We start from the raw sequence: 23,121 nt of genomic DNA, 5'->3' as shown, positions 1-23,121 counted from the left end.
GGATGAATTTTATTTCTGTAATAGGAAAGACAAACTGAAAAAACTAAACACCACTATAATTTTAGTAATATGTCAGTGTATTAAATGAGGTGTAAATTTAACAGATGTACTTAGAGCAAAAGCTGTGCATAGCAGAAGTAGAGACACTAAATTATCTGCAACTTGTCCCCTCTCTATTTCCTATGATTCAAGGACATGGATTATTACCTCTATATCTAAGCTGCTGGGCATTTGGACTATGTTATTTTGCTCTGCCATCATATTTTAATTGGTCTCTCGCACACACACACACAATTATAAAATTAGAAGGTCATGGGAAAAAAGAGAGAGCAGCATGCTACCCACAGTTTTTCTGTAATTAGCTATATATTTGAAATTTTTTTTCTGGAACAGTTACCATTCCAGAAAGCCATTTAGCAAAAGAGAGTTCCTTAGGCTGATCCAATATTTTATTACAATTTTAACAATCCTGTCATGTTACATATTCAATATAAAACAGGCTGGAAGAATACAATGTGACTTGCGTAACCAAATCTCACAAGTGAAACATGCACTCTGAGGAACAAAAAACCAAACTGTAATTCTAAATAAAATTGAATACTCAGAATTATGTTCTTAAAAGAACTTTGAAACACATTGTTTTCTTGCCATCTGGTTTATTGCACAATAAAAAATTATGAATATCTGTATTGGTATCTTTGTGACAATACTGAACCACAACTCCTGCTCTGCTGAGGCCTAGCTCTTCCAAACAATTCAGAATTACCTAATTTCTACTAAATCCAAATGCAATATTTTTTTAAAACTCTGCAATTAACTTCTCCAGTAATTGAAAGCTTCACGGCACTTAACATTTAACAAGTGCATTTTTCAAACAACTACAGTTTTCTTTTACAATACCCCATAACTGAGTCCAGCATGGCAGGCTGAGTTTTTCCTTTTTATTCCTGCCACTTCAATAGGAAATCACAACTTGGGCACAATAAGATTTTTTTTCTGCAGCAGGTCCACTCAAACTATACCTGACACTGACTGAGAACATGAAATCTAATATAAAGAATAAGATTCATGGCTGACTTCTGATCATGCAAAGGAGAGAAATTCTGTGTATGCAGAAACAGGATAATAAACAGTACTTTGATTTAAAAAGAAAGCCCCAACTTTTACTCCACCAAAGGACAACTCAGTCCGTGACTGAAAGCATAATGGAGAGCTCTGGTACTTTTTAAAGCTAAGAAGTTTCAACTGCTCAGAAAACCTTCACGTGATAAAGAGCTGCAGTCCAAAACCCAAAAAGCTGAGCTTGAGCAAACTTGCTAAGGTGCAGCACTAAGTCAAAACCTTAAAATCCTGAGATACGATATAGAAACTGATTCTGTTTTCCTCACTACTGGCTCACTTTCCACAGGACCTTTCTCTGTCTCTCAAACACACACAGGCTCTCTCAACCAGATGTGACCCAACATAGGTCTGCATTTACCACCTCAGCGACACAGGAACTAACATTAATTCCTAAGGCAATTTTCAGACTGTGTGAAATTGGGACCAAGCAAGGGAAAACACTGGCCTGTGGCCCTACACTGTTTTCATAAGGCTCAAGAGAGCTGAGTCCCAAACACAGGAAACTTTGCATCTGCAGTACTGCTGGCAACATCCCTGAGCTGGTATAAGCCAACAGAGCTGCCAAACCCATGCTGGCTTACACAGACCTCACCACACGTGCTTCTGCTTCCAAAACTGGCTCATTGTATCTTCATTCATTGTCTAGGCATAACATTTGGCATGTGACATCAGAAGAATTGAGCTGCGAGTTTTGTCTTATATACAGGCCAAAGACGGGCATGTTTTTAAGATGTATGGCTCATTCTGCAGTACTTCTTTCTGGTTAGCACAAACCTCCTCCCAAAGCCTTTCTGAATTTCACCTAGCAGCCTTGCAATGAACTGAATGGAAATTTAGGAATTGAAGACAGGGCTACAGACTACATTTTTTCATTGAGAGACTTAAATATTAGGGCACAGTAAGGACAATAATACAATAAGGCAGTATTGTAGCTAAAGGGACTTTTGTCCCTGATAATTGTGAGGTGTAAGTGAAGAACACAATCATTCAGTTATTCCACATTGATTCAGTTACAACAGCAAGCATTTTAATCTTTGCAAGGGATGTCCATGTTGATTTTTGCAGTTATAAATCAGTAATAAAAATTATTCCCATATTAGTAAAAGAGAGTATATAGTGAGTTTCAGGTATTTGAATTTTATTTGTTCTTCTTTGAGAAACATTGACTTGCTCTTTATGTCAGAAATGCACAAGTATTTGACCCATCTCTCAGGCAAGGTCCAGACATGAACATAAAAAGTAATAAAACAAGGAAAACCTATCCTCATTTAAAATTTTAAGTATTTATTAATGTCACTGTAGTTCTAAAAATCTTTTTTTGCACTTTGAATTACCATAGCACAAAATACAAATTCTGTGAGTCTAAAGCAGGTGCCTGGGCCTTATACTGACATTTCCTTACTCAAGAGTACTTGTCTTCCAATTTCTAATAATTTTAAGCTAGACCTCAAGTAGGTTTGCTTTCAAAATCATACAGAAAATGCATCATATGATCATATGCCCTTCCTGAATGTGAAGTGAATACTCAACAGATAGTTAAATGGAATTTCTTTAAATGTCCACTTTACAGCTTTCAAGCCAACCTACTTCAAACATATTCAAGCACTAACCTTGGTGTGTTCACTAAATGCATTTCTTTACCTCATTTTTGCACAATTTGTTAAATAAATCAGTTAAAGTATCCAAATATGAGTGACCAAACTCTTAAAATACTGCTTCATAGATATTGAAACAAATACCACAAAGTGGTTATTTTTCTTTTGCAGACAAAATATTGGAAGAAAAAACAGCCTTCTAATCTATGACTCCTTAAAACAATTCTAAAATGTCCTAAGGATGCAGAATTCTATCAATTTCAGGGGAAGTGACAGACTCATGTCCCTCAGAAGCAAGCTCATCTATTGATCTGGTGAAACTTAACCCACTTCCAGATGCTTTTAGAAACAACAGGTGTCTTTTATGACCCATTTTAAACTGCACAAATCAAAAACATTTACAAAAAGGTTCTAAGTCCTGTGTTCATTGTTTTGCATAACTGCCTATACCACAACATGCATTCAAGAATTAAAGATTCAATGATGATTGAAAAAAGGTAGAGAATTAAGTGCATGGGGAAGATCAGTTTATCAAAGCATCACAAGTGTTTCCAGTGGATCCAAGGTGTACTAACCCACCTTTTCACTAAACAGTAATGTACTGTCCTCAGTTTATCATACTTCCACTATAACAGGATGTTGCTTAGATGTGTGTATTCAGTGAGTCCATAACCAGGGTGAGCTTTAAGATCAGACAACATAATCAGTTCTATGTCTGCTGAATCAAGAAAGTATTAATGACATATTTTATTACAAAATGAAATATGAATTTTTAGATCACAGACACTGACACACAACATAACAACTTGACTAACATAATGCAGTATAGCTTACTTTTACTGAATACTCATAAATAATTAAAATCCTCATTTTATTTCTAGTAAGGCAATATTAGGTAGTAAAATCCAAACAGAACCCATTAAAATTTTCATAAGGATTAGGGAGGCAGATGGAGCTTTTATCACAAGCAACGAATTATCCAGCTTACAGATATCCAACACACCGTGCAGTATTGACTGCACTGCTGGGAGAACAACACTCCCCACCTACAGCACAACATACCAAGAACAAGTTATCAAAGAGCCAAAAGCTCCGAAAGAGAATGAATACCAACACACATTGCTGATTTGGTCATTTTGGGTAGCCAGTGCTGAAACAGAACAATGGTAAATTGCTGCAAATCTCAACAAGTTGAATGACATGGAATAGGAAGAAAAAAAAATTGTAGTGGCACAAAATCCTTACAAAAATGTCAGAACTACAATTCCTTTTGTTTTAAAACAGTGTGGTAACAAGTTCAGACAACCACAGATCCTCCAGGCTGGCCTACTAAAAAATATGCTATGTCTTTGGCATATTTACCTTGTCCCCAAGTAAGCCCCAAGTACTAATGCAGACCCATAAAGTCCACTCACACAGCCAGTCTGCAACCCTCAACTACAAAAGAGTGGGAATGACAGTTTACAATTTTACAGAGCCTAGTCATAAATGAACAAAGCCTTCCATCTCTCTAACATGACTTCTTTTCACTTTTTAATTGCACCAACAATACTTTTCTTCTCCATTCACAGCCTCTGTCTCCCCTAAAATTCATTTTCCCTATGCTATCTTCTCAGCTGTCTAGTAGCATTAAGTGTATTATTTCATGTTTTATTTATTTAGTATTTTAATCATCCCAACTAACAACTCAATGTTTTAATATTACTTAGGAATAGGCTGATATGAGACATAGAAAAACAAGCCTTTGAGTGCCAAGTTTAAAACAGTGTTCCTATTCTTAAGCTTTTACATGTTTTGTCAATATTCATATCAATTTTAATCCTTTATTCAGACTTGTTTTCAACTCTGACAAGCAAAATAGAACTGAAGCAAGACTCAATAATTTAGCAATTCTGCCTTAGAAAAAATAAACTTGGCTTGCATATATACACTGAAAATAGAAATGCATTAGAAATACATTTTCATAATTTCAAACTAACTAACTTCTTTGAAACTGTATGCTGGAGATGGTGGAGTTTGTCACACTTAGCAGGAGAACTATATCCATCTTGGAACACCATTAAAGTCAGTTTTATAACTGTGAACTTAGTAAACATACAAGTAATTTTATCTTGCTTTTCCATGAAGACAAAGATTGCATTAAGACACTGGTGAACTATGTAACAATAACAATCAATGTTAATTTAGACAAGCTAGGTATATAACAGTTTACAAATATGTCCTGGAATGGTTTTTGTTGGGTGAAAGACTATTTATATGTTTCCAAACACTACCATCTCACAAGGATTTCAGTCTAAATTAGGTCTGGCTATGAACCAGCAAAAGAAGCTCAGAATAACTATGATTAATTTCTTCTCATTTTTTTTCCATCAAACTGTTTCCACATGTTACTACAGGGAGAGTATTCTTTTACACAGATCAAACTACTTTCCAGGAAGGGCATTCACACCCATCTACAGTATGAAAAAAAATACAGAAATAAACACAGTATCTCTGATACATGAAACAGGTAGAAACCTGCACTTCTATTCAGACATTTGCATTCAAACTAATTGTATCTACAGTAATCAACATACTTTAGACACACTCAGTAATTACCATTTAAGTTAGAATTGTCTCTATTGAAAGATTTCTTATTTCCAATTTATCAAATAGAATCTTCAAAGCAAAATCCAAAAAGTTAATTATAAGATTAAAATATTTCACATATTTAAGAGGATGTTCTTTTCAGATTCCTTCTATATCTATTAAAACAAAGGCATGTAACCTTTTTTGTAAAATAAAGCAATTAGAGAATTACTTCTAATAAACATTTAAGGTATTGCATTAAAATATATTTTAACCTTATCGTCTTATGTTTCTTTTTTCCCTTTCCAGTTTCTGTATTTTGTATCCAGCTCTTATCTAGGACTATATTTTTTTTCTATAACCAAAATTCTTAATCTATGAGAGGTTTTATGATTCCAGTGCAGAGATGGAAGATTTAGGGTATTTCCTCTTCCAATCTATAGAAATCCCAGCAAAAAAAATTATATTTCAAAAAACAAGATTGAGGCAGAAACAATGTCACGGCACAAACCATAAGCCACCACACCTATACAGAAGTGCAGTTGGAAACAACTATTCAACTATGCGAGCAAAGTTTTCCAAACTTAGGTGTGAACACTTGTTCAAGCCCAAACTAGCCAAGCTTCCAAACTGAAGTAATACAAGCCTGCACATAGTCCTCAGAGTTCATAACCTCATGCTGTACCCAGAACCCACCTACTTTCTGGATAGCAAGGCAGGGCAGCAGCTTGGTTGCATGGTTTCAACTCAAATCAGTCACCATCTGCCCCCATAGCTCATTCTGTAAATGCTATGTCCAAAAGACCCCCCCAAACCAGTTACACACTTCTCTTGAAGGATCAGATACAGCATGGAGTCATTCAGGACTACAGGACAAGCAAGATGACTCAGTAAGGAACAGCACACCACAATAAAGGTAGAAGTGCTCTCATTAGCATGCAGAAACATAAATTTGAGTCCAGGGCATAGCGTACTTTCACCCACACTCACACCCAGACTCTCCCATGTAGCATAGACATACCTTATGTGACTGTGCTGTGGGGGCCAGGATTCCTTCTACCTATTCCTTCTACTGACAAACAATCACAATCTGCAACCTGGGCTGTGTATCCATTAGAAAATAAGTCTGAAGAAAAAGGATTATCTTATTTCTGCAAGGCTATTCTCTTTAACAAAAAGAATAATTCTTAAATTACCTTATTTTAAATTTTGTTGGGGAAAAGAAAAAAAAAAACGAAAGACTAAATTCATAATACTTATGGCTATGACATGTTTGATTCTCATTAGTGAGCACTAGAATTTCCTTTATGTAGGCAGTATCACAAGCCAGTGCAATTTCAGCTATCTTGACACATTTGCACTGGCAGCTTTTAATTGCCCAAGGACAGAACTGGTTGAAATGCTAAACAAGCCTAGTCTTACACAGATATTAAACCTAATCATCAGCCAGACAAAAAGAAGGTTAATTAGAACACATGTAAGGAGTTTTGAACATTAGGAAAAAAAGACTTGTATGCTAAACTTCACCTAATTTCCTTAAAGTCTGTTTACCCAGCTGGCTAGAAGCAAGAGTCAAAGTCACTAAAATTGGGCACATGTTAATCTTAAACCAACACCAGGAAGGAAGAAGTTATAATTGTGTTTATTCCTAGCTAAAAGAGAGGGGATGTTTAATCAGAAACTTAATATACACTTTGATCCAATGTTAATGAGCTGACACTATGTTGTACATTGAAATGACTTCAAAGACATAGGAAGCCTTAAACAAATGTAATGTATATTTATTACACTGTTTATAAAAAGAAAACATTTCTTCTAATGAGGTCACCTTTATCAGAATATACTATCTGAGTAACTGGGGATAGCACATGTACATCAAGACATGTCAGAGCCCCAATTAGCTAAAGCAAACTAAGGAAGATAACAGCAACTGTTGCTCAAAAATTAAGATCACACATGCTCTTTTTTACTTTACATAATTTTTGTTCTTTTGTATTTAAAGCATTTACTTCTAAGCATCAGTAAATACTGTTTTGGCTTGAACAACCACATGTTAAATTCTAAATGTTATTCTGTGGAACAAATGAGATTTCTCAGAGAAAATAGAAAAGATGCCCCTCAAAAATACAGAATAATAGGAATACATAAATGAAAAAAATATTTAGAGATGCTTAAAGTAGATGAAAGAAGCAGAACTAGATGTATCACAGGCTGCAATTTTTCAACACACAGCATTGAAAACAAACTCAAAAATGTACCACAAGTGGAAAAGAAGCAAAACCAAGTACATTATACACTCAGGAAAAGGGAAGCGTAGTACTGCAAACAATGACACAGAATTTACGTGAACATTTGATTTCATGTCAAAATTAGATTTTTTTAAAAGAAGAAAGTCACAAGAATGTCATTACGTTGTTCTTGTATCAAAAACTATTAACATAAATTTTTAAAACAATAAAGCATAAATTACAAAAGTCCACAGGATTAAACCAATATTTACATTTTTAATGTGTCATACAAATTACATAGCATTTCTTCTACTGCATTCTTTATCTGTGCATTCCTTGTGAGAATTCAAGAATGGCCAAGAAAACATTTTTCATAGACACAATAGTACAGTACAGTACATAAAATATTTTTTATCATATTATTAGCTAAAAAAGGTCTTCTACTTAGTCAACATATGTAACCTTTTTTTTTTTTTTCATGGTGCAATAGCTGGAAATGTTTAACAACATGCTCTCATTTAACATTTTCTTTTTCTTCTAGATACATTTTTAAAAATATTTTAAAGTTTGGTATAGAGTTTGTATAATGCTACTAACAATCTATATGAACTATATTATACACACCACACATGGCATCCCTCACCTAAAATGCTGGTGCAGAGTCTCAAGACAATCTTATGACCTATTTATTCTTTTCAGTTGTCAGCAATAGTTGTATATTATAGACAATTACAATGGATTCTATAAGAGATATAATTCAGTCTAAGTAATTTAAATATTTCAAAGCAAATCATGTGGCCAATTACCCACCATGAGTTTTCAATATTTTTTGAAGCATTTTAAATCATACTTACAGCTTTACATTTTGGCACTCATTCAGCATAACTGACATTAGGATGAGCTACCAGCACTTTCTTGTTCTAACTCGTGCTTTACTGAAAATCTAGGTGGCAAAATTTAAACAAAACAACTGCTCTAAAAATTTATGAAACACAATCCAAATAATTTTTGCCACTAAAATTAACAAGACTGTTTATTTTATTTTGACTGCACAGCATTACCTTGCATTAACAAATAACGAAGCACAACTTACAGTCAGCAAGACATCTTTCATACTCCAAATACTGATTTACATTGCAAAAGGCAATCAGTGAGCATACACTCTGCCACAAAGGGTTTTCCATATTACAGTAAATCAATATAAGGAACAAGTTAGTGCTTGTATTCAGTGGAGAAGAAATCTTGATGCAACTGCTACAGGAGTTGAAATTGTTTTTAGGAGGTTTATACTTTAAGAAGAATATTTTACCTCCAGACAGCATGCATCATTACAAAATCAACATCATGATGTGAAGCCTACTGATCCACTGCTCACCATTTAACACATGATTTGCATCATTTTATAAAGAAGAAAAAACGTCTCAATGTGTTGTAGGAAGACTTGCACAATTTAATCAACCAAATGCAAAACTGCAATGTTTAATTAATAACTCTTTTCCCACGCATACAGTCCTGAGCAACCAAATTCCACAGGCACTAGAGTTTGTGGTCACACAGTGCCCTAAGCTGTGCACATGCTTATCAAATGTCTTTGCCTCATGAACTTGCTCAGCTGCTTCTCTCAGAACTGCCTGTGCCTCTCCTTGCAGCAAATCTTGGACTCAAATTTCTTTCCTTTACGGGCCATTAAATTCAAAATTTCAAGTCACCTCTCTATACAGGCTTCATCTAACACTTTCTGTTATCAAGGGCTTTTATAAATAGATCACTACACCTTACCATGTCAGTTTGGCTCAAATAGTGACTTTAATACATGTATGTGTGGATTTGATACTTCATGAATTCTCTCCTACATGCTCCAGGGCTCCTCGGGGCAGTTTTAGTTCTTTCTGTACTACAGCCCACTTACTTCTTGGAAACAGGAGGATAAGCACAGAACCAGTCCAGCAAACTAGTACAGCATATGAAACAGGCCAAGTTGGCTTTCAGAAGCTTCACCTAACCTGAAGGGCTGGTGTCATCTTTGCCACAACCACTCAGATTAAAAACTCAGCCAAAATACAGCTGGGAATATTTCTGCTTCAAAACTCAGATACTATCTTTCTTTTCAATGCAATATTTGGTGAAAAGGAGTAAAATTGACATGCCTAGTCTTTAGTCAGAGAGGTATGATAAAGAACCTCTTCAACATCCAGGCATGTAGGAGGTGCTAGAATAATCCAGGGCCTTTATTCAGTTTCTCACACATGCTGGACAAGACAAGATTTCCCTTATTTTAAGGAACGATTATTTAAACCTTTTATCTGCTGCACAAAGGAGGAATCTGAGACTAAACAGACTTATCTTTGCTGAAGGCTGCTTCATTTCCCAAATGTAATATTTTTTTCTCAGATAAAACATATATATTTTAACTAGCCTCAAATAAACAGCACTACTATATATGTTGCTTCTCTAAATTTAAAGCGGGTACATTTTATAGACATTGCATAAAAATTACCCTAACAAGCACTTAAGTACAGAAAACTATGCTCAGAATTTATTTTCAGAATAAACTAAACTTATCATAAAAAAATTTAAAAAGGGAGGGAGGGAGGGAGGGAGGGAGGGAGGGAGGGAGGGAGGGAGGGAGGGAGGGAGGGAGGGAAGGAAAAAATAATTTGTGTAGACTTCCAGAAAATTAAAGCCACCTTTTTAAAAATACTGGTTATGGATTCTATTAGTACAACACACAAATGATACCAAGATAAAAGGAAGATTGTAATTTGAGTATGTGTCTGTGATTTATGTATTTCAGTTAGGTGAGTTGCATCCTTCACAATAAATGTGATGAATCACCTAAAGCACTTAAATTGAGACTGGGAAATGACAGAGCTGTTTTTTCCCTACCAATGCTCTCCCACCATCAAACATTGCATCTTGTTGGGACTAAAACTACAAGTATTTACTAACAATGCATTAGTTCTCCATTCAACACGGGAAACAATTAACAACTTGGCTGAGTAGGTTTTCATTTCTACAGGACCAAAAATGCCATAAGCTATGGAAACATCACTATGCTTTCAATAGTTATCCGTTAAAAGGGGAAAATGCATTATATTCCTGTTTTTTCTACAACAGCAAAACCACCCTTCATTGCTTCACACATTCAGGGCTGCTAAGGAGCTCCTAATCTTTACAATAATGTAGAATCATAAAATAGTTTGGGTTGCCTGGGATGTTCAAGTCACGTAGTCCAACCCTGCTGCAATGAGCACAGATGTCTTAAACTCTGAGTGAGATCAAGTTGCTCAGCCTTGCTCAACTGGACATTGTCTGTTTAAAGGAATGGGGCATCCATAATTTCTTTAGTGTTCTTTTGTGTTTCACCATCCCCACTGTAAAAAAATATTTGTCTCTATCTAGTCTGAATATACTCTTTTTTAGTTTAAAATCATTACCACTTGTCCTACTTCAACAGACCCTGCTAAAAGGTTTTTCACCATCTTTCATATAAACCACCTTCAGATACTGAGGGGCCACAATAAAGTCTCTCTGGAGCTCTCTTGTCCAGGCTAATCTACCTTAACTCACTCAGCCTTTCATCGTAGATGTTCAATCCATCTGATCATTTCTGTGGCCCTCTGCTGGACCTGCTCCCATACGTCAACATCGTTCTTGTGTTGAGGGCCCCAGAGCCAGATGCAGTACGCCAGGTGGGCTCCCATGAAAGTTGGGTAGAGGGACATAAATACATCCCTGAACCTGCTGGCTGCAACTCTCCTGGCCCAGAACACCGTTGACTTGCTGGCTGTAAATACATACTGTCAGCTCATAACCAGCTTTCCATCTACAAGTACCCACTTTTCTGAAGTGCCCTCTCAATCCCTTCATTCTCCAGCCTTTACTGATACAGGAGCTTGCACTTGGCCATGTTGAACCTCAGTGTTCACAAAGGAACACTGCTTGAGCTTGTCCAGGTCCCTGTGCATGGCATCCACCCCTCGGGCATATCAACCACACCACTCACCTTGATGTCATCTATATATTTGCTCAAGGTACCTCTGATCCAAATGCATCTGCATCAATTATGAAGGTAATAAAGAGTACTGGTCCCAGTATGGACCCCTGAGGGACACCACTTATCACTGATCTCCAGCTGGACATTGAGGTGTTAATCATTACCCTCTCAATGCAGCCATCCAACCAATTCCTCCTCCACCGAACAGTCCACCCATCAAATCCTTTTTCCTCCAGTTTAGAGAGAAGGAGATTGTGGATGACTGTGTCAAAGGCCTTAGGGAAGACCAGAGAGGCAATCCATAGCTCTTCCTTGTGTCACTACTGATGTAGTCATTCCATCATAGAAGGCCACTAGGTTGGTTGAGCAGGACTTGCCCTTGGTAAAGCCATAATGGCACTCTCTAATCCCCTCCCTGTCCTCCATGTGCCTTAGTAGGCTAAGTGCATGTAGGTCTTAAAATGTTATTTTATTCTTAAATTGATGAGTAACACCCCTACCATTCATTAATAATTATTATTACACTGCCATTAGTCACTCTTCTAAAGTACAAAACTCATTCCATTAATGTCAAGATGGTAATAATAATGTGTCATCAGATCTTGATTCTATTTTTGCACAGGGGTCTGACAGGACAGGAGTGAGAGTCCTGCAAAGCACCAAGCATACAGTGGAAGCAGAACTTCTGAGAATACAGGCAGATAATAACTTCAGATGGCCCAGTGTATAAATATGAATCAAAAACAATCTTGCCACTAATGCAGCCTTTACAGCTGGCTAAAATCAGTCTTTGACTATAACAAAGAGGACAAAGACCATGTGTAAAATAGTCTATATATTATAAACCAGAGGAGATAAGAAAACAAAAAGATCCAAGAACAAAAGTACAAAGAAAGGTCAGAGGGGGCAGAACCACTCCAGCATTCTGTCCCCATCCAAGTACACCACACCATATCATCTTATTTATCCACCCAAATCTTCCTTTACTGTCAGTGAAGAAAAAGAGGCGGTTTTTGGTTTGCCACCCCCCAAGGTTTTGCTAATGTAACTCAGCAACCGTAGATAGCAAAATCAGTGGGTGAAACAGGATCCACATGGGTCCCTGTTTTCTGCTCCAGCAAGAGTGATAATGGCACCACGAAAGGAACAGACTGAGCACAACATGTAGTGTTTTCTGTTTAGGGCATTATTTTGACCGACTGCCTCTGAGTAGGAGTTCACGAGACTGAGTGGCACTGTACAGCTGTATTGACATGTAAGCTTTGTTCAGGTCCTTGCTAAAGCTCAGAATAAACTAATGATGCTAGACAGCTTCCAGAAACCAGCTTTTAAGAGTGCTATTTTGACTTAGTCCTTCCAACATAAAATACTGTACTTTCAAATCTAGTTTATGTTAATTAGAGAAAAAAAAATCTTTGGATGTGCCTACTTTTTGTAAACTCTCAATAGCAGAACTGACAAGCTCCCCCCCACCGTCCCAATTTCTTTTTCATGTAAGCATTTTTCATTTTAGTTATGTTGTTTAAAATGCAATGTTGGCAATGAGATATTGCTAGAGGCTTTGGACTGATGCCTTCTGAAGCTTCCACTTTTCCCAACTGGCTGCAAAGAATTTGTTTCTAGAAACATATAATTTTAATTACAAAATTACCCCAAAAACATAAATGGAATTTAATTGGTTACAAAGTAATATTTTGACATAATCAAGAAGTTGTTTGGGGGGTTTAAGGCGTAATTTATTAGTTCTGGTTAAGGTACACATTTTTATTCCCACAGGCAAATAACAAACTGATTAGTAAGTGTAATAAAGCAGTTTAGTTGTCTGACAATTGGCAGCTAGAAGTGAATAACTTACTTGATCAATTGCCATTTTAAAGAACATTAAAGCTTCTCATAATTACGTTATCTATATGGTATGCAGACATATAACAATACAGCATTACCCCTATTAACACAAGTCATTTAATATGATGTTTCTGCCAGGTTTTGTACCTTTCTACATAATGCAAGAGGAAGTAATTACTTTTTGTACTGAAAGATTGAAGAACTGACATCCTTTTAGATATGCAAAGAATTTGACCATAGGAGAACTAAATATGATAGCTGCCCTCAATCAATTTTTTTCTGATATTCAAAACCATGCATACCAGTTTTGAGAAAGTCACAGCTTTCCATTTAGTTCTTCAGAATTCTGTAGTTCTCAAGCGGAAATAGCCACCTGTCTCTGGGAAGATGGTTTTCCAGTTTGTTACACAAAATGTTCCTTAATTCAATTACTTTTTTATTACTTTTTCAATATTATAGCATCTAGCTTTTAGAGACTTTGAGCACACATCTCTCTGATGGCCCAGCCTTGCTGAAGCCAGTGGATCTCAGCCAACACACACATTTCAGACAAATGTTATGCAATGGAATAGACTATTACACATGTACACAATCACCTTTCCGAGATCAAATGATACTTCAGTGATCCAGGTTAGGAAATATTTACCGGTCAGAAGTTCAGATGAACTAGAATACACTCACTTGAGAAGGTCCACAGAGACTGCCTTGATTCCCCCTAGTTTTTTACTTGAAATACATTACATTCAATTAAAAAGAAAACCAGGAGAAAATATTATATTAAAATCACAAAGCTTTCAAGAAAAATTGAACAAGTTAAATTCAAATGAGATATATCTTAACATTCAAAGACAACACAAACACATTAATAAAAGTTATTCTCATTTCAACCCAAAACCAGTACAATTAACTCCATTCTTGTACCACTCTCAAAGAAGCACATTTAAAACTGATTTACAAAGAGGAATTATTTGAAAGCCTTTGGCAGAAAATCAATTCTGAAATGCTATTTTGTGCTGTATGAGAAAGAATTTTAAAAATATTTTTGACCTAACAGAGTTTAAGTTCTAATAATTGGAAATCTATGTTCTAGATCACTAGAAAACTATAGGGCTGAGTTTCTCTTTTATTGCCATTTCTTATTAGGCTATCTAAAAAACTACAGGCCTACTAAGAAGAGGCTCAATATATTAGATTTGCAACATAAGGTTCTGAGAGACTTGATGTAATTTGATTTTCATAATGATGCTTAAGGCATCAATAATTAATATTTTAAAAAGCTATATATTCTATGAAGGCATAGGAGCACTAAGAAAACACTGTAGTTCATTCTCTGAATGAATTATTCCACTGTCAAAATTGTTACCCACCTGTTCATTATCTTTTACCACATTTTCTGGAGAAGACAAGCAGTGGTACATTTTCCTAGTTTTCTAGTACCCAAACAATCTCCTGTCACTAATGACTTCTACCTCAAACCATGTACTTGAAGCAGGGAAGCATTATGCAACTCATTAATGAAGAATTCAAGAACAAATTAAATATAGCAAATTTTGCAAACAAGCCTGTGGCTAAGTCATAACTTCTTACATCTCTGACTTAGGCAGTTCATCTAACAGTTCCTCTTGTTGCTAGTCCATGCCTCTCCTATCTCCTTGCATAACACAACTTCTTACCAACTCTTCCCCTTCATACATCACTTACTTTCTCAGACTTTTTTTTTGTTTCTGTGAGTAATCTCAGTCCTCAGATGCAGTGTTAAACAGGAGAATATCCAGCCTACAGCTGGAGGCTTCCCACTTACCCTGTTTTCCAGCAGTCTGCAATGCTTACAGGTTCTAGAACACTAGTGTTAACACAGAGACAGCTCTTCTTCTGCTTATTCAGGATTAGCATATAAATTTGAGATGAAAGCACAAAATCTGCAAGTCAACCAATGCAGAACACACATTCTTTGGCTATTATTAGTAAACAGAAGATAATTCTGCATGGAAAAAGAGGTAACCCATCATTACATAACCTATCTTTCAACTAGCAAATTGGTGATTGATTCAGTTGCTTACTGACAATCTCCATGGCAACAGTTATTCCCTGTATTGAATAATACCTACAGCATTTAAAAATGTCAACCTCCCCCACCTGACCTCTCTGCATAATAGGGGATCTGTATCTGTTCTACTTTAAAAAAACCCATCAAACATTAATAAAATCGCTAGAAAATTCCTGATTTATCAATCACAATTTTAAGCTGTACAGTATAAAGCACATTACAGAGTTCCATTGCTGTATAGTACATACCCCATGTTCTTTAGCAGCCATAACCACTTTTGAAACAATATCTTCTTCAACAAAAGGCCTCACTGCATCATGGATAATCACTACGTCTGGCTTCTGGACCAAATGGCTGGAAAATTCATTCTCTGCAAACACTTTCAGTCCATTGAATATTGACCGGTGACGAGTTATTCCACCTTCTACTACTGTAACTCTTTTGTGGCCATATTTTTCAATGATAGTCTTCATTGTTTCAATATTTTCAGGAGAGACCACCACAATAATGTCAGATATCCAACTTATCCTAGAAAAATCAGTACAAAACCAGAAAAAGTAGACATGAATGACTAAATAAAAGTAGAGATATACAAAAAAAAGAAATTCATAACAACAAAAAAATCAAGATGGCTAAATAAAGCACCTCTCAATATAACCAAATCCATGTTTTTGTACTCCACTCCTTAAGCAAGAGCTATAACAAGATTTATACCAATGATACTGGAATTCTGGGAAGAGACTTGCTTCCAACAACCACTTTGCAGAGGGGCACATTCTGGTAACTCTTCAAAAATCTTGAAAACATTTGTTACTCCAGCACCATTCCTAACTTCAAACAGAACTTCTAAATCAAACAGGTACAGTTTGCTAATCAGTATCTAACAAACTGGTAAATCCTGTGGCCTGGAATACTCCATGTTCTAGTGAAGCACATGGTGTACAAGGGAGTAAGACAATCAAGAAAGTCTGAAACAAAGATCACTATCAAGACAGGCATTAGCAGTAATTGACAGAATGGTAATGAATGAAAACTGTAGTACTTTAATATTAACAAGAAACATTACACCGGTAGTTTGAAAAAAATACATATTTATAAACACAAAGGTTTCTGATCTAGGAAGCTATAAAAATGTAAAAACATAGCTGTGCTAGTTAGTAATACCATATCAAAAATACATTTTTAGAGATCTCCAAGATTCTACTGTTGGTATCAGTCTTGCTCTAGAACTGAGGGGTTGTGTGGGGAGAAGTGAATGACCCACAGACTATTATTGAAGCTAGGTTGAAATCATACTTCTATCAAAGTATCTAGGAATACAAATTCTAGTCATATGTGGCATACTGTACTTCAAAACAACAGAAATAACATAATTCAAATCCATTGTAGTTACTTATTTTCTAAATACCTATGTAGAGAACATTAAAAAAGTAATTGTGTTCCCTTTCTGTGTTTCCACGGATGGCAGAAGAGCGTTTTAGCACATCAGACAAGAAAGTCACAGATGAGCAGTGATTAAAAAATAATTACTATGTTAAAATTACCCATGTGTAGCTTGCACACCTAACTAGGGAGAGAGAACTACAATACACTGTCTCAACTAAATCTAGTAAAGCTACTGGAACTAATACTGCAGTCACAAGAAGAATGAAGGTACTAAGAACTAAATATTTGCAGTTAGAAAAATAAGAGTATGAAATTGACGGTTCAGAAATACACAGGCTCAAGATCCTGATTTCTACAATGACACATGAGAAGGCATTGCCTGGGAACTATACTTACTTCAAAAGAAAAATTAATCTGTGTTACAAACCAGTTGCATAGAATTATGTGAAACAATAGAGCATCTTCCATCTTATTAATGGGGGGGTGGGAGTTACAATTAATAATACTCCATGGAAAACTATTTCAAGGAATCATAAAATAACTATTTAAAATTAAATAAAGTGCTGTTATCATTCTTCAGAAAAAAAATACTTGTCCTTATGTCCATTTTACTATTAGCAAAGGCAGAAAATATAGCCAAACCAACACATTCTCAGTATTCCTTAAGCACTGAAGTTACTCAAATGTAAAATCTGAAGTAATGTGGCTTCAAGTTTCATTTCAACTTGTCACTCACTACAGGTCCATCAAAAGGTTCAAAAATCTCTCATATGATTTCTGGCATACTCTTATATTTAATTACAAAATGTAGCACTTCTGCATGACTTCAATTTGGAACTAGGGCAAACTAACTGGATTCATCTCAGTTCTTTTTAAATACTGAGAGTCAGTCATTTAAGAAAGCAAAATTCAGAAAGAGCTGTTTCACACTAAATGGGAACAAGAACTTGCAGAAAGACAGTAGCCTTACACAGTACTCAGAAACTGCACAGTTGCTGTAACTGTGTCAGAAGAGCACTGACATTGCCCTTTCTAGAGTCGAAGGAAACAGACTATGAGGCAACTGGGTAGCACACAGCATCTTCTGAGAAGCACGGAGGAGAAGTACTGGCCAGCCTGTGACAAATCTCTGCACAGAGGGGGTGGAATGGCTCAAGGCCTCCAGTGGTACAATACACCAAAAAGTGACAGGATGCGGTCACAGCTCCACCCTGTGTCTGCATAAACACATTTGTAAACTTGAGTTTACAAATGAGTTTACTCCTTAAACTCATTCTGGACCCATGTCCTATAATTACAGCTGAAATTTAGAGATGCAACATATTCATATAAGAGCATAAAGGTATTCCTCAGATTGATTACATACAGAACAGCTAAGGGTTTGTCCCACTAAAACTCATGAAAAGTACTAATCCAGTAAAGTATGCTACAAATTTTAATGAATGAGAGCTGTGCATTACTCTTCTGAAGATCTGCGTATGGAAACGTTGCAAAATATTTTAAAGAAGTAGAAAGAAGTAGTATACACTCAATCTGGCAATAAATTAATCTTTCCCCCCTCCCTTAATTTATCACATCTTTTTCTTTGGAAAGATTTCATACTAAAATAATAATCTACTCAGGATTGTGTAGATTCCAGTTTACTGGATTTTCCAGTCTACTGCTCAAATCCAGTTTAAAAACACCATTTCAAGCACCACTTCAATTTCATAATTGTAATATTGGATCAAGCTTCAGAAAGAATCATCATGACCCATGAAAAAGATCACAATGCTGTACCTCCAATGTGCTTTAACAACACACAACTTTAATGCTTCCATACAACACACGCTGTGGTTCCAAAGTGGAAAATCAAGTCTGACCATATGCCCATTTACAATCACTTTACAACTGCCTTGGGAGGACCACAACACTAGCAGGAAGCAAACAATGAGGCAGAAAGGACTATATGTTCCTTTCTTGCAGCTATCCTCCTCATCATCACCTACCTATAGACTTGCTGCCTAGGAAAATATAGAATTGTTCCAGTAAATTTCAAACAGAAGTGCAAACACAGTAGCTGAGCTAGAACTGAAAGTAGGGAACTCATTAACTCTGCAACAGATTAAGCTATTCCTTCAAAACACAAGCTGCAGAGGAAATGAAACAATCCCACTTGGAAACTGCATCACCTAAATGGCATGCTGAGGTACAAATGTCACCCAGATTTAACCCTCCACCACTTGACTCACACAGAAACCAGTACTGAAATTTGATATAAGGCTCAAATACCCACATTCAATCTCTTGCAACTCTTACTCTGCCACTAAAAAACTATTCAATATCACCTACTGATACCAGCAAAACAAGGCTAGAACCAGAGTCACTGCCAAGATGGCTTTAGCAGTGTTAGACAGGATCTTTCACCATCACAAACTTTCAGAGGTGCAAGATAAATCATAATATTACTTTTGCTAACCTTATTAAAAACCAAATGAGAACAAAAAGCATCAAGAACAAAATCCATTTGCTGAATGCAAGTGTAACTTCCTTTTGCTCCATAAAAGCTTTGTTATTCATTTATTGATATATGGAAAAACATATTAATACAAATGTATCTCTTACAGTACAAAAATGGTAGCAGGAAGCTTTTACAATATATTAAGAAAGTTTGGAGGATCTCATGTACAGAAACCACTCAAATTTTTACAGAAATAAAATGCTCCTTATGAGTAAGACATGATAAAAAAGATACCTCCATAAAATTTTCTGTAAGTATTTTTTGCTCATAAGTTATTTAAAAAATAGCTAATGACAACTGGACAAAAAGTAGTATCAGAGTAGAAATGAAACTGTAATTGTGTGACCTATAGAGCCAGTGAATATGCATCAGTCAATGGAAAAATATACCTGGCAAATAACTATGCAAGACACTTCCAAAGAGGTGCTCCTTTGAGAGCTTCCCCAGGGGATTTTAAGAGACCACCCCATTTTAGGATACTACAATAAAGAAAACAAAGCTCTCTGAAACCTTTATGGAAAATTTTAATTCTGACAGTGAAGATATCAACTCTGCTTTCCTCTTTTATAACCAGTTATTGTACTTGCAACAACTGGTGAAATACGAGCACAGCAAGAAGAGCAGCAGCATATTTTTTCCAAAACTATTTTAAAATCAGTCTTTACCTTAGTTTGTTTTCCTCTCGATAGATCAGTAAAATATGCATGCACATGTGCATACAGAGCTAAGATTCCTCCCTGCATCAGAAAAAGAATTGAAAAGGTTCTATTCTAACAAACCTCCTTACACCAAAAAGAAATCAAATAAAGGGAAAACTCTGGTAGTTGTTACAGAAGCAAAAACAAGGAATGCCATTCTAAATCAGTTGAACTTGTTGCAAAAGCCTTGCATAGTTCAACTAAAGCTGGAACAAATTCAATGGAAAAAAAGAGACATTTAATGTTTCTAACATGCTTTAATTTTAGCCTGAAGACCTTAGACCTTCCTATCAGAGCCACTGCAGTGGCAATTAAAACCAACAATTTCTCCTTACCCTAGTTTTGTTAATCTCCTCTTCCTCAGAGTATCACCTGTGATTATCAATGGCAGGCCAGTGTTCTATATGCTGTTAATCTATACAATAGGATGCACTGCTTATTCATTCATGTCTGCTCTTGTCTCATCTGCCCATTTTTCCACATTGATATTTAAGAGTCTCACTACTTTCAGCTGAACAGCACAAAAATCTTCTGCTGATCTTCAAAAAGCATTTGCAGAGCAGCTGCACAGCCTTGAACTGCTCATGTATTTTTGTCTATACACTGCTACCTTTTTTCTAGATTTAAAAAAGCTCCAAAATAGTCACACCAGCCAAGATGTCCAGTTCAACAGAAGTTATTACAGGGTAAATGAGTCAATGACCCATTCAGTTACATCAGGTAAACATCAGACATAAGATAAAGCATCAAGCTAAACACAAAATTTGCCATTTTTGGGTAGATTATGTGATAAACTGCAGTTCCTCAATATTACATGCTTATGCTTACATAGGCACAAAGAAAGAGCAAGGTACATCCTTCACAGTTTCAGAGCCAGAAGTAAAAGTGTTGAGATGGAAACGATAGCCATCCCAAGCTTTGGAGTACATCTGTTCCCAGCTCCTCATACGCATCTATACCAATCAACACTCCAAGTCAGAAGAGGTGGCAGGAAGCTCTGCCTGACAGAGCACTGGCAGGGTTATTGAGCTCCTAAGCAAAAGCACCAAGTTGTTACTGTCACAATCAACTTGGCTGAACTGCACAAGAAATCAACCTAATTTTTTGCATCTTTGTGACAAATACAATACTGGTGCTCAAAGTACAGCTATTTTCTCAGAGCTTACTGGCAGTAAAAATAAAGAATTTTTTTTTTTTTAGAGGCATAACACTTCCTTACCAAACCTCACTCTGTTCTCTTTTCCAGGTCTCCAATACACTGAGTGAGGATATAATTCATCTCTGTAGATTCCCATGACATTTTGGCAGGAATTACAGCTATGGCAAGCTTTGGATTGGATGCTTTGCTTACTGATGTGTTTAGCTTTGCAACTGGCTTCTGTTGAAAATTAAATAAAGAAAATAAGCAGTATTTCTTTCATAAAGTAACAAGTGACCTGAGGGAAGCCTCCCTGGGTGGGAACGGAAAAAGAGTCATAATTTTGTACAATGTGTTAAAAACATTGGGAGATGTTGGCAATTTTATTTCTTTCACTAATCTCCACTCCTCATTTATTCTTTCTAAAAATATAAAGGTTTGTTTTCCTACAGGTTACTGCAACACATCCAGAATTCCCCTTGACATTCTGCTCCAACCTGCTGTGTTTCAAGTGACACTAGATCCAAGACTTACATTATGCTAACATTTGACAATAATATATAACTGTCAGTCACATGCCTAGAACTCAACAGCCTTATGGAAAGGGAAAACCTGGCTGCTAAGAAATCCCATTACTTTAGTCCTTTGCTCCAACACAGAATTATAGAATGTTAAGGGTTGGAAGGCACCCTAGAGATCATTTAGCCCAACTCTCTCTGCCATGGGCAGTGATACTTCCCAGTAGACCAGATTGCTCTAGGCCTTAGCCAACCTAGCCTTGAAGGCTACCTGGGTTCTCCTGGGGAAACCTGTTCCAGCTCCTCACCACCCTAACAGTAATGAATTTCTTCCTAACACCTAACCTAAATTTCCCATCTTTCAATTTTTACCCATTACTCCTTGAGGTATCACTACAACATAAACATGGAAAAGATACATTTGCACCTTCACACTACATAAGCAATCAGCTTCTAGTTCAGCAACTTAAACATTTTTCCTTCAAACTTCCTGCTGATGCAAGGTGTTTTACCATGGGCATCAGTGGATCATAACGCAGTCCTGTATATCAGTGAGTTCATTCATCCCAACATGAGGAGTGGATCATTATTCAATGCTTTTGGACATTACAAAGACCATATCCAGTGGCAGAAGAGATAACTTTTCAGGGCTGATGGAAAGGCCAATGTCTGTCTCCAACAGCTGCAGTGAGCTCACAGCTCACCAAAGCAGCCACCGCAGCTACACAAACCCTCGAGCTTCGAGGCCGAGTGGCCTCAAACATGATTTCCAAGAGCCAAGGAATGCGGCACAGCCTCTAAGCATGGACAGGGCTGCGGAAGGAAGGCAGAGAGCCAGCCGGGATGGCGGCGCTAGAGCCAGGCTGGGGTGGGGGAAGCGCCCAGGTGAGGGGCCCAGACACCCCGTTCCCTCCCCGGTGTGACCGGGCGGGGAGCGGAGAGTCCCCGCACGGCAAACCAGACACGCCCTGGCGCCCAGGGCCTGAGGGGAGGGCAGCAGGGCCGCCTGCGGCTCTCCGGGACGGGCCGGGGCCGGCAGGAGCCCGCGGGGCGCGGTCGGGAGCCGAGCGGCGCCGGGCTCGTTACCTCTCCATGGCCCGCACCGCGTAGCTGACGAGCGGCCTCCCCTGCACGGCGCAGAACTGCTTGGGGGTGGCACCGCCCAGGCGCTCGCCGCTCCCGCCCGCCGGCAGCACGGCCGACACCGACACGCCGCCGGGCGCGGCGCTGCGCCTGCCGGGCTCCATCTCCGCCGGGCCCCGCGGCGGGAACAGCGCAACCGCCCGCCCGCCTGTTTTATTCGCCCACGACGTCCGCGATCCAAAGAATCCAGCGCCCGCCCGCTCGCCTGCCCCCGGCGCACACCGGGCCCGCCCGCTCGCCCTCCCCCCGCGCTACGCGAGCCCCCGCAGCAGCGCCCCGGGCCCGGCAGCCCCGCGGGAACGCCCGGACCGCGGCGAGGGAGCGGCCGGGGCAGCG

At 37.6% G+C, this 23,121-nt stretch overlaps 1 protein-coding gene across 1 annotated transcript in view; it reads right to left on the bottom strand.

Annotated features, from left to right (window-relative positions):
* The window catches only part of CRPPA (CDP-L-ribitol pyrophosphorylase A), a 109,014-nt gene extending 86,124 nt beyond the window's left edge, over positions 1-22,890 (bottom strand). Inside the window, exons 1-2 of the mRNA XM_021538312.3 lie at positions 22,729-22,890; positions 15,651-15,930 (exon numbers count right to left, since the gene is read on the bottom strand). Of these exons, the coding sequence (XP_021393987.3) occupies positions 15,651-15,930; positions 22,729-22,889 (441 nt within the window). The 5' untranslated portion in view covers position 22,890. The remainder of the gene's footprint in view (positions 1-15,650; positions 15,931-22,728) is intronic.
* Between the last annotated feature and the right edge of the window lie 231 nt (positions 22,891-23,121).

Source organism: Lonchura striata, chromosome 1 (assembly GCF_046129695.1).
Source record: "Lonchura striata isolate bLonStr1 chromosome 1, bLonStr1.mat, whole genome shotgun sequence".
Classification (NCBI taxonomy): domain Eukaryota; kingdom Metazoa; phylum Chordata; class Aves; order Passeriformes; family Estrildidae; genus Lonchura; species Lonchura striata.
The sequence above is the reverse complement of the archived record's forward strand: the minus strand, read 5'-3'. Positions and strand labels throughout refer to the sequence as shown.